We start from the raw sequence: 11,763 nt of genomic DNA on the forward strand, positions 1-11,763 counted from the left end.
GACTATTGGTAATCTATAGGCAGAAATAAATCCACCCCACATGTGGAAGATTACATATAAATCCAACTTGTGAAAACAAGAACTATAAACTTTGCCGAAGATAATTAAGAGACTGATTGGGTACGTAAAACAATGCACAAATCTTCTATACGTCTTCCTAATTTGCCGACAAATGTCCAACTTGGAATGCACATGCATGACAGTTTCATAACGTGAGCTCCTAAAATAATTAACGAAGAAGAAGACCGGTTTACATTCGATTTGTAGAACCAATCCAGGACCTCACAGCACCAATACAAGTATATATAGGCTTAGACATCCGGGGGTGGTAGATGCAGCAAGAACATATTTAGCAAATGGAACAATCTTGATCTCCAACTCTGATTCTGCACCAAATATTGACAACTTTTGATTTATGGACTTTGTGGTATAATTTTTTTGTTGATCACATCAGGTTAATGTAGAAACACTCAAGCATGACTATATGACTCTCCACAGCTAATTTGATTTGCTTTGCGTGGAGATGAAAATAGAACGCGTGAAATCTTTAATTTACATTGTTGCAGAAACAAAAAGAAGGGGAAATTCATGGTGTGGTGATAAGAACATGTTTATGGTATGGTGCAAGGATGGATTAATAGCATTGCCCTTCTTTGCTTTTGAGGGGTTGCATCGACAAAATTGTAAGGTAGCTCCACTAAATGAAAAGGACACTACCTTAAAAGAAGGCTGAGGGATCACTTTCAATCACACTCTGAAAACTTACTGCATTTGCTTGAACAAGAAAAATCGGTATAACATAACCAATAACCATTCTTGTCATTTCTCATGGTCAATTTTGTTTTCAAACGCGTTTAGTGATAGGAACAAAACACTTGAAAGAGTATTAACAAGCACTTAGGAGATTATTCTGAAATTCCAACCTTCAGCCAGTGAGGAGGTTGATCCCTGAGGTCAGGGAGGGACCTTTAAAACAACATTCTTGGCAAAGTGGTTGCGTTTCTCTATTATTAGTATGGCAAATGCTCATTAATTCCAAAGTATCGATATGTCTCTATTCAATCATCAATTCAGCATCTCATGCACTAATACAATACCAAGTTGCCTTAAACCATATATAGTTTTCGTGATGAAACGTTGTATGAATCCATCTTAGCTAATTCATCATGCTATACCAACCTTGTTGAAATTTAGGTTGAAGTATTTAATCGAATGCACTTAATTCGCATCAAATTCATTATGTGAGCGTGAGAACGCTCACATCTGTTATTCTTTTTCATTTAAACACTTTCTGTAATAAATCTCAATGGTTGAAAAAATTAGTCTTTCGTAACTCTCTTAACGAGTATTTTATTGCGTACTGATTAGATAAACCTAACCTTCAAGAATTGCAAAAACATCCTACAAATTAAGGTAGCAAAACATGTAAAAAAAAAAAAAAATTTTTGTTGTCGTCAAGCAAATGTTTTGATAATTATACCAACATTCTACCAAAAAGAAATTTTTTTTTTAAAAAAAATGTTGTATATGAGCGTTTTGATTTCTTGCAATACACCTCATTGATGAGACGCGCTTTCTTAAACAAGGTCGTATAAATGTTTCCCATATTTTCTTAATTTATGTTGAAATAAATATTAAACTTCATTAATTGTGCTTTAGTGATGTTTACTTTGGACTTCCTCTTCATAATTATGCTTTCTCCAACGTAATTGTGCCCGAGACTATATGTTTACCCCTAACCCACCAGAAAACTATTGTTTCAAACTCCATTTTCCTCTTAGGAATATGTATACGTGTTTATGCATATGTAATTTGTATGTACTTAAAAAATCCAAGGTACAAAAATCAATTTTGGCTTCAATTTGAAGTTTTGTTTGGTGAGAATGGAGTTATCAAATCTCTCCTGCTACCCCTTTAATGAAGATGCAATATCGTCCTTCACTTGTTCACCGGTACGATCAAAGGATTCGGAATGGACTTTTGAGGAAGAGAAACTTTTTGAAAATGCCCTTGCTGTCTATGACCTTAATTCTTGGGATTTGTTTGAGAAGATTGCTATCAAGGTCCCCGGAAAGACAATTGAACAAATTAAACAGCATTTTCAATTGCTAGTTGAAGATGTTAATTTCATTGAAACATGGAGTGGTCCACTACCTAATTGCAGAACAACCAACAATGTAGAGCCTGAATCAACTCCAAATAGCACTTTAACTTCTGTTGAAAATCGGCAGAAAAAGAAAGGAACTCGTTGGACTAAGGAAGAACACGAGTATGCATGTTTCATAAACCCTTTTGTTTTTGTTGTTGAATCCATCTTCTCATCTGTTAATATAAATACATAAGCCTCAAATTTAACTGGCTTGACCAGGCTTATGTGTTATTCTGTGTTTTCTTCTTCTTCTTGATCAAAAGTTTAGCTCGATTTTCATGTTCCTATTTCTGGGAGATAATTCAAGATTACTTTCACTTTATTTGTTCAACGGAGGCCCTTGGTTCATTAAATGGCGAATTATCAAAGTACAAAATGAGCAAAAGAGTAAGAAGTTTAAATTGTAGTTGCAAACCATTATGCCGTTTGTGGAGGTTTCATTTATAGAACCATCTATTTTCAGAAGAAACACCAGTTGCTTTGCATTTCTTGCTTTGGGGAGTCATGTGAGCTTTATCAAACAGTTATCAATCCATTTTCATCTTAGTTTTATTAGCATCTCTCGTTCAATCTTTAAGGTTGATTATTTCTCTTGTTTTATGTTTTGATGCAGGAACTTTCTACTTGGTTTGAAAAAGTATGGCAAAGGAGACTGGAGAAGTATTTCAAGGAATAGTGTATTGACAAAGACACCAACTCAAGTTGCAAGTCATGCCCAAAAGTACTTCATTCGCCTCGCGAAGTTATCAACCACCTCAAATCCTCTATTCTCGATCAGCTTCTCAAGGCAAATCTAAGATTAAAATGACTCCTCCATCTCAACGTGTTGCTGCTTATAGTGGTGCTTGTGTATTCTACCTGTCACCTACTGCAGTTACATCTATCACTAAAAGAATATAAGATGATCGATCTCCTAGTTTTAATTTGGCAGTGAAAACGAAGTGTAACTTGTCAGTTTGTAAGACACCTCGCGGTCACGAGTCCGAAGTCTTGAAAGATAGGTAAAATTAACTCCAGTAGTTTTGATTGTGCTGAAAATAAAAATTAACTTGAGGCTAATTAAGACAAAAATGCTTGTGGAGTTGGGATTTACCTCACCTCTATGTTTGTGGTAAATATTTCTCGAAAGGATGATAAACAAGCCAATGAATTACAAGTTAAATCCTTGCACTATCAGCCTACGACGAGGGAAATGTAAGAAAAGGTCAAAATCCTAGCTTGGTTAAATAGTTGTTTTTCAAGGGTACGACATAATATATAGATTCCATATATACTTATTTTACGTAGAAACTCAAATTTCATGACCATGCTATTAAATTCACAAAACGCAATTTGTTTTATTTATCTAATTAGCGTTAACATTTTCTTATGGTACGCAATTTGTTTCATTATGGTATGCCGGTCACTTTTATCTGTTTGCAGCAGCCAATTAATCGACAGGAATATTATTGTCTCACAAATATCATATTAATTTCCAAAACATGCACCGACATTTTTGACAACACGTGTATGATTGACTATATGTAATCACATTACATACATCCACGTACACATTTTATGGGTTTTTTTTTTTTTACCGAAATTAAGGATGGAAATGCATGGTCATTCACTTCTTGAGATAAATTAATGTACAAATTAATCTGCATTCTAGCAAAAGTAACTGTTTCTTTCTAAGCAAATAGATTAAAAGGTTTAGAATCAAGAATATCTAAGGAGACTAGCTAGCTCCATCCGGACGTGTTTGTTTCCTCAAATGAGACACATAATTTATTTCTTCGTAATTGTTGAAGAAACACAATTTGACATTACTCCATGACTTCTTTTATTTATGCATGCAGGATGTCCCTTCCCTAATTTTGGAAAAACATATCAAAGCATTTATATTTGTGATTACAAAGACTCCAAGGCAAGTTGCAAGCCACGGCCAGAAGTACTTCAAGAACAATCCTACTCCATTTTACAAGCGTAGTACGTACGTTATAATAGCATTCATGATCGACTAAGACCTTATTCTCTTCTAATTATGTTTTGAAGATTTGCTATGATATCGATCGATCGGTTTCTGGGATTTTGCAGCACTCTTGGATGAAGAATTCTCGATGCAGTATTTCTCAGTGGAATGGTTGCACGCACGCAGATCGTGGTGAGTATTTTTCTAACCCTTTAACGCTCAAAATTGAACTTTCATGCATCCTCATCCTGGGGCCAATTCGCAAAAATAAACCAGATTAAATTTCACTGACCAAGAAGACCAGTGCGCATACAGGAACGTCGTTTGATATGTCAATGATATTCACCTCATGACTTGGCTCGATCGATCTCGTGGTTGGAGAAGAAAGTGAGCTAATTGGAAAGGCCAGTTTCTTGATAATTAATATATGTCATCACTGCATTGAGATATCCGGAATTAAGGGTTTTCGTCACAATACTAAATATTTTTTTTGGCTAAAATCAGAACTTTCATATTGATGCACCAAAGTAATTACAACCAAGAAAGGGGCGTACCCCTTTTGCACATACACATGCCAAGAAACAAAAATTGGATGGATGGATCTTGATTCCTAACCTAAACATCGATCCCACGAAGTTAGATATTCAAAGTAATATACAAACTCGATCGAGTTAACAATGCTAGAATGCATTAATGGGCTCATACGGGAGAGATGAACTCCTATCATTAATCCCTCGTCTCGTATCGCTAATCTTTCTTAATTATCAACTGTTGTAAAATTAAACCTTTCGTCCTTCGATTCACCAAAAGATTTCTTTCTAATTAACAACGTAATTTACCAAAAGATTTGCCAATATATATGGTGTCTCCCTCTTTCTTTTTCAGCATTCTTAACAAATTCAGTTGCGTAAATAAGGGGTTTTTTTTTCTTCTAATTTTGGGTCTAAAAGTGAGTGTATCGGATGGATGATGAAAAAAGAAGGATCCTCGATTTGAGGACTGCAACGGGGTTTGAACTAACCTAGATGTACTCTTCAAATGTATGAAACTATTTACAGTTCCAAATATGTATTGGCTCCCAAGATTTAAGATACTTGAGCTAATATTGTGAAGACTGAATTTTACCACTCATTGAAAATCATACTTGTTTACCTAAAGTTGCAGATTCAAAACTAGTCTTGCAAAATCATTTCCTTGCTCGCCCTTGGAACAACATTGAAGTTTAGTAATGACAAACTTTTTGTTGGCATATATTTTTGTATATCACAAAAAGAAGGAGGCTTAAAGCATAACTACATGGGAGAAATCGATGATAAGTTGCATCCATGCAATCTGTTGACATGTAAGGATGGACTTCATCTGGATGATCCCATAGCAAAGTAACCCCCGGCCTGCTTCCAAGTCTAAGCGATCATCTTCGCCAAGACATCTCACAAAGGTTTACCAATTCCTCCAATAATAACTTAAGCAGCAATCGGTGGGCACCGTTTTCGAATTCACATTCTTTTACATATCATGTTTTTCATGTCATTACAATATATAACTATATAGTTGTACACGTACATACATACTTACATATACATACATACATAGAATTAATCTTTTATAAACTGATAGTATATATATTTTTATCACTGGATATATGACATATAATCTAAATTTAAATTTAAAATAAAAATTTTACATATGTATCATACATTCAACTGTGATAGTGTATATATATATATATATATATATATATATATATATGTAATATAACTGTAATATATGATATATATTTGTAGAGCTGTTAAATGAACCGAACTGTTCGTTAGCTCGCTTCGTTTCGCCTCGTTCGTGTTCGTTAAAGACTCGTTCGAAAGCTTTAAACGAACGAACACGAACGAATTTTTGTGTTCGTTTAATAATCGAGCGAACACGAACATGTTCGCGAATTTTAACGAGCGTTCGCGAACAAGAACATAATTGTTATTTGACAAATTTTAGGGTTACTCATAAGAAATTCTAAAACTTTCCCCTTCCCTTTCCAACCTTACTTTTGTTTTCCTTCCCCATTGGCTGCTGCCGAAAATTTGTACTTGTCTTATGGCTGAATTTTTATATTTGAAGGACAAATTACTTTGTTTTATTTGTTATTTTTATGTTAATGTTGGTTATGCAGTTATTGAATAATGGAATTTAGTCATTTAGTATTTAATTATTTTTTAGGATGATTAATGATTTGTGTGGCATATTTAAGGCCTAGAATAATCTGGATTCGAACTTTTCGAGCGTGTTCGCGAACGGCTCGTTTATGTTAAACGAGTCGAACACGAACACGAACTTTACTTAACGAGTCGAACACGAACACAGATTTAGAGTTCGAAAGTTAACGAACGAACACGAACGGAGTTCGAATCACTTAACGAACAGAGCTCAAACATGAGATACTCGGTTCGTTTCGATTCGTTTACAGCTCTATATATTTGTATATCACTAAGTAACATGTTACATACGGTAATTGTATTGGTATTTATCATATAGAGTACAATTTTCAATTGTATTCTTAATATAACAGATTTGCGGCAGGGATAATATTAGGTTTTAGTACGGTTGGTGCAATTCATGTACTTTTTTTCGCGATTTGATCAGTGCTTACAAACATGGTTGTATTTATATATTGAGTTTGTGTACATGAACAAAAGTTGCTCGTACAACAAAATAATATTAATTAGTGTACATTAAATTGTGTAAAATATACAATAATTGCACAATTGAACCAAAAACTCAATCATATATATGCACCGGCCCAAACCCAACACAAACAATCAATCAAGAATGTAATTGCCAGAATTGCACATCTGCCAATCTTGTCTTACCGAGTCTTGCACGTTGGTCCCCAAAAACAGTTGCGTAAATGTATGCATGCTTAAACACCCAGAGAAGTAAAAATAATATTATATAGTAGAAAATCCAGCGGTTCAGTTGACTGTATTAAATATATATAAAAAAAAAATCAAGAACCACAATTTCAAGAACTAACATATTATATACTACTGCAAGATTAACATTTTTAATGAGCAATAAGCTGGTTTAGTTTTTTTTTTTATAGTAGATTCTATATTTATTTTACATAGAAAGTCATGTTTGGGGACCATGCTATTAATTAAATTCACAAAAACAAAACACAATAATTTGTTTTGTTGATGATGATAATTAGTACATCGTCTATGTATTACCAACTAGGCATTTAGCAATTATAATGCAAATATATCAATGGTCATTGATGTAAATCACAATACATAGGAGCAATTAATTTGTCTTGGTTAGTGATGAAATTAATGATCAAAAACTATATTATACGCACAAATTGGGCTTCAATTGAGAATGTCAGAAAATATACGGTACCCATCTATTTTTCTAGAATATTTTGGTATTTTTCTAAATCCTTCACTCTGTATAATTAAGAACCAATATAATTAAAGGCATGCTACCTAATCAATAGCAAATTCTAAGCCTTAAAAAGGATAAAGTGAAAAGGGGAGGACTTGAGAAGTAAATCCTGGACTGTTGTTATTGCCACATGGCCAATATATACTGTCACTATATGCATTAATGGAATTGAAGGGCTGTATATAATCCCATTTTTACTACTGCTGTCTTTCCCGTCAGAATCCCCGAGTTGTGCAAACAATGGAATGGTCTCCTGAAGACGACAAGCTACTCGAAAATGCTCTGGCCGAACTCGACAGCAGTTCACCAAATTCCTGTGAAGATGGAGCTGACAAAATCCCATGGAAATCTGTGGATGAGTCAGAGGAGCTCTATCAGGATCATCAAGCCTTAGCTCGTGACACGAATTTGACAGAGGCTGATAATTACTATCCAATGCCGCTGCATACAAATGATCATGGTGTAGAGAATCCAGGCGCCCTCAAATCCGGGGAGGAGACAGGGTCTTCCTCAAGAAAGAAACAAGCAACCAAAAATGATCAGCGTCAAAAAACGATTCGCTGGACAGAAGAAGAGCATCTGTACTGTTTATCATTCCGAATAATTTGATTCAATCGATATATATATGCTTCCTCTCTATTTGAATGCCAGACATCTCTAGCTACAACCTAGTGTCAAAATTTGTTTCTGTTCATTTTCTTGATCGTTCTTCAACTTTCAGGCCACAATTCCAAAATCAATTTCACTTTACAATTCATTGAAGCACTTTCTAACAGCTATACCAGGTGGTGTGGTCTGTCCCCCAAAAATTTTTTTTTTGAGTCGCGAAATTAAGTGAAAGTTAAGATCATACTCGATAATTTTTCTTCTTCTTTTTTTTTTTTTTTTTGAGGAGATAATTTGTTTTATTCGAACTTGGTTCCTGCATAATCTAGATTTTAAGTATTATTAGTCAAGAATTTTTTTTCGCACACACTAGCCATCAGTTTTTGTTTTTTTTTTTTTTAAATTACACTAGCCATCCGTTAATAAATCCAAGCTGTCAATACAGTCAACCACTTCATTATGGTGTTGGCGGTGGCTTATGTCTTTTTTGTAGTCTTTGAGCTGCCAAATAGACCTGGTTACTTTCCCACAAATCTCATTATTCACTTCCTAAACAGGCATTAACCTTTTAAAACGGTTACATCCATGTACATAGCTAAATTTTAATCTTAATTTTTTGTTTAATCGAAAGCCTAAATATGGTCATTTACATCTTAGGAAAAAAAAATGTACAAGTTAATTGGCATTCTAAAGCAATTATTCCTTTCTAAACGAATACTTTAGATTTTTTTTTTTTTTTTTTACATCAAGAATGATAAATAGATTAGCTCCAGTTATAATAATGTTTGCTTCCTCAAAAATCACAATGAGATCATTTATTTCTGCTTAAATGTTAAAATTAATCAATCAATTTTTTTGGCCTTATGAACTGTTTCTCCACAACTTTTTTTTTTCTTCTTTTTATTTATGCATGCAGGATGTTTCTGGTTGGACTGAAACGATTTGGAAGAGGAGACTGGAAGAACATATCAAAGCATTGTGTGACTACAAGGAAACCAAGCCAAGTTGCCAGCCATGGCCAGAAGTACTTCAGGCGCCAAAAAAGCTCTACTCCAGAAGACAAGCGCCGTTCTAGCATTAATGACATCATTGCAATTGACCCAGACTTTGTTGTGCCTCATTACACTTTCCCAAGCCTTGAACAAGAAACTCCCAGTTATTCTACTTCTACTGGGCAGCCTGAAATTGCCTTGCCTTCAGAACCCGACCGAAGCTACGATGTTGAAGAGCTACTCAATTCAACAGAAGCTAGCACATTCCAACTTGAAGAATTCCCTCCTGTGGATGAAGCTTTCTTTGAAGACCCTTCATTTTACTTTCTTCCACCAGATGCAGCTTATCCAGGAGCAAGAATCAACAAGGAAAATCATGGGCAAGGACCCAAGAACCAGTAGTTTAATGCTACTAGCTAAACAGGAATCTCAGAGGGGTTAAAGGAACAAGCTTTAAAACATGCTAGGGGTCTTTCTTTAATTTGCATGTGACTGAAAAGGACTAGGATCTTATTCTCCTCTTATGTTTTGAATATTTGCTATGACATCGATTTCTGGGATTTTGTCTTTGATGAAGAATTGATTCCCGATGTGATACTTCGCATTGGAATGATTGCATGCTTTTGTGATGGGCAATTGGGAAGTATCTCTCTTAATCTTGAACACTGTACTTGATTTATCATCTTGCTTGCAATGTCCAGGTCTGTGTTCAGCCCAGTCGGCAAAGAGAAACTAGGGCAAATTAGCTTTCATAGACAAAGTGACAATTTAATTAAGCTGACTGTCGTAATAGGACTAGCATATAGGAACATAGTCTGATATGTCAATGAAATTCACCAGACTAGCTTTCTTGGTTGGAGAAGAAATTGAACCAATTAGAAACATGGTTTGTCATCGCAGGTCGCAGTCGCAACGCGGTCTCAGTTCTTCCACATCTGTCGCGACATATGGGTTAAATATTGGATTATAGGCACATTATAACACATAGTTTGATATGTCAATGAAACTCACTTTCTTGGTTGGAGGAGAAACTGAACCAATTAGAATGGCCAGTTTCTTGACAATATCTCATGACTGCATTTTTATGTTGCCCTGACGATCTTTTATGGCTTTCAAGCAGAAATCAGGGATTTTATTGATGCACCAAAGTATTTACAATCTAGAAAGGGGCATACGCCTTAATTATCACGTCCGGAATCTAGCTAATGATTATGCTACTAATATATACAACTTCAATTCTCAAATCGCAGGTGAATCCCTAATTTACTTGCTAGACTCTTCCTAGATAACTATCATTCATCAACGATCTTTAGTCCTTTACCTCTCACATCACAAATCTTGTTGAGTTGGAACTGGATGTGATCAAATTGGAAACGTCTCGTGGCCTGCCTTCATCATTGGAAAAAACATAAGCAACCTTTCATGAGCTGATTATCGCGAACTTTGGTGCCCTCTTCTAGTATTGATGCCCGCAAGGATTCTAAAACATTCACCACCTCTGCCATCTCCGGTCTTCTTTTAGGGTCTGCGTCCCAACAACGTTCCATCAACCTGGATAGATTCCTTGGACAATGCTGAGGTATTATCGGCCTAAAGCTGGTAGAGAAATCCGGTTTGTCACAACAATATATCTCCCACAAGCAGATCCCAAAGCTGAAGACATCACACTTGTGATCATAAGGACTTCCCACTAGAACCTCAGGAGCCATGTAACCCACAGTCCCTTGGGCCGATGTCATCTGACCAGGATTCAGATCCTCAAATCTTGAAACCCCAAAGTCAATGATCTTCGCTCTTCGTCCTTCTTTATCAAGAAGTATATTCTCCGGCTTCACATCCCTATGAACAATCTTCTGGGAATGAAGGTAAGACAGCCCTTTTGCAACTTCTAAAGCAAGCCAAATAACAGTATCGAGAGGCAACTTTCTAAACCTTTTCCTTCTGAGGAAGGATCTCAAAGTACCACCATGAACATATTCAGCCACCATGCAACAAGCCATTCTTGGCATGCAAGATTTACCTCGTCCTTGTTTATTTATGGTCAGGTTTGCCGCCTTTTTGGTTGCTCCGATGAATCTTGCTATGTTAGGATGATCCAACCTGTTCCAAATCAATACCTCCTGAATAAAAGCGTTCCAAACCCTAGCTTTGTAGTCGCCCACCATGTCAAGAACTTTAACGGCCACTTGTTTACCATCGTAAACACCTTTGTAAACTGAACCAAAACTACCACTGGCTATGTGATTCTTTATGATGAGTTTATTGGAATCGGCCTCCAGAACATGATTCAAGTCCGATGCTTGGTGACTTGAGCCTTCTTCCTTAGCCCTAGTCTCTTCCATCTCTTTGTCGATCTTCGTACGCTGGCGAATGGATGAATAATCTCTTTTTCGTGTGTTTTAGTTTTATATATAGGAATTAATAGCGGTGAAAATAGCTGCATTATGGAAATTCATCATATTTCCTAGTAGGTTTCGGAAACGTATAGAATTATGTCACAGGAACCGACCAATCCAAATCTTCTGCTTCTCCTAGACTTCTGCTTCTCCTGTCCAACCCAAATCTAACAAATTAGCTTAATTAGATATATCATCGTTATATGGCATAACACTCTTGTTCATTAACTTCAATTA

At 35.7% G+C, this 11,763-nt stretch overlaps 3 protein-coding genes across 3 annotated transcripts; 2 read left to right on the plus strand and 1 right to left on the minus strand.

Annotated features, from left to right (window-relative positions):
• The first annotated feature begins 1,883 nt into the window (after positions 1-1,883).
• Positions 1,884-4,152, plus strand: LOC113699480 (transcription factor DIVARICATA-like). Its single transcript, XM_027219849.1, has 3 exons — positions 1,884-2,269; positions 2,763-2,826; positions 3,988-4,152. Exons 1-3 carry the CDS (start codon positions 1,884-1,886, stop codon positions 4,150-4,152), a joined length of 615 nt encoding a protein of 204 aa, XP_027075650.1.
• Positions 4,153-7,772: 3,620 nt separating this feature from the next.
• LOC113699481 (transcription factor DIVARICATA) lies at positions 7,773-9,532 on the plus strand. Its single transcript, XM_027219850.1, has 2 exons — positions 7,773-8,113; positions 9,055-9,532. The coding sequence occupies exons 1-2, from the start codon at positions 7,773-7,775 to the stop codon at positions 9,530-9,532; spliced, it is 819 nt and encodes a 272-aa protein (XP_027075651.1).
• A 108-nt stretch (positions 9,533-9,640) lies between these two features.
• On the minus strand, positions 9,641-11,480 carry LOC113699482 (serine/threonine-protein kinase 54-like). The gene is made up of 2 exons (XM_027219851.2): positions 10,604-11,480; positions 9,641-9,779 (listed from the first exon to the last, which is right to left on the minus strand). Exons 1-2 carry the CDS (start codon positions 11,470-11,472, stop codon positions 9,641-9,643), a joined length of 1,008 nt encoding a protein of 335 aa, XP_027075652.1. The 5' UTR covers positions 11,473-11,480.
• Positions 11,481-11,763: the final 283 nt, after the last annotated feature.

The sequence above is a fragment of the Coffea arabica genome, chromosome 7c (genome assembly GCF_036785885.1).
Source record: "Coffea arabica cultivar ET-39 chromosome 7c, Coffea Arabica ET-39 HiFi, whole genome shotgun sequence".
Lineage (NCBI taxonomy): Eukaryota > Viridiplantae > Streptophyta > Magnoliopsida > Gentianales > Rubiaceae > Coffea > Coffea arabica.

Coding starts and splice junctions, on each gene's coding strand:
- LOC113699480 (XM_027219849.1), top strand. CDS start 1,884: ATGGAGTTATCAAATCTCTCCTGCTACCCCTTTAATGAAGATGCAATA. Junction 2,270..2,762: donor TGGACTAAGGAAGAACACGA/GTATGCATGTTT, acceptor GTTTTGATGCAG/GAACTTTCTACTTGGTTTGA. Junction 2,827..3,987: donor GAAGTATTTCAAGGAATAGT/GTATTGACAAAG, acceptor TTATGCATGCAG/GATGTCCCTTCCCTAATTTT.
- LOC113699482 (XM_027219851.2), bottom strand. CDS start 11,472: ATGGAAGAGACTAGGGCTAAGGAAGAAGGCTCAAGTCACCAAGCATCG. Junction 9,780..10,603: donor GTGAATGTTTTAGAATCCTT/GCGGGCATCAAT, acceptor CAAGATTAAGAG/AGATACTTCCCAATTGCCCA.
- LOC113699481 (XM_027219850.1), top strand. CDS start 7,773: ATGGAATGGTCTCCTGAAGACGACAAGCTACTCGAAAATGCTCTGGCC. Junction 8,114..9,054: donor TGGACAGAAGAAGAGCATCT/GTACTGTTTATC, acceptor TTATGCATGCAG/GATGTTTCTGGTTGGACTGA.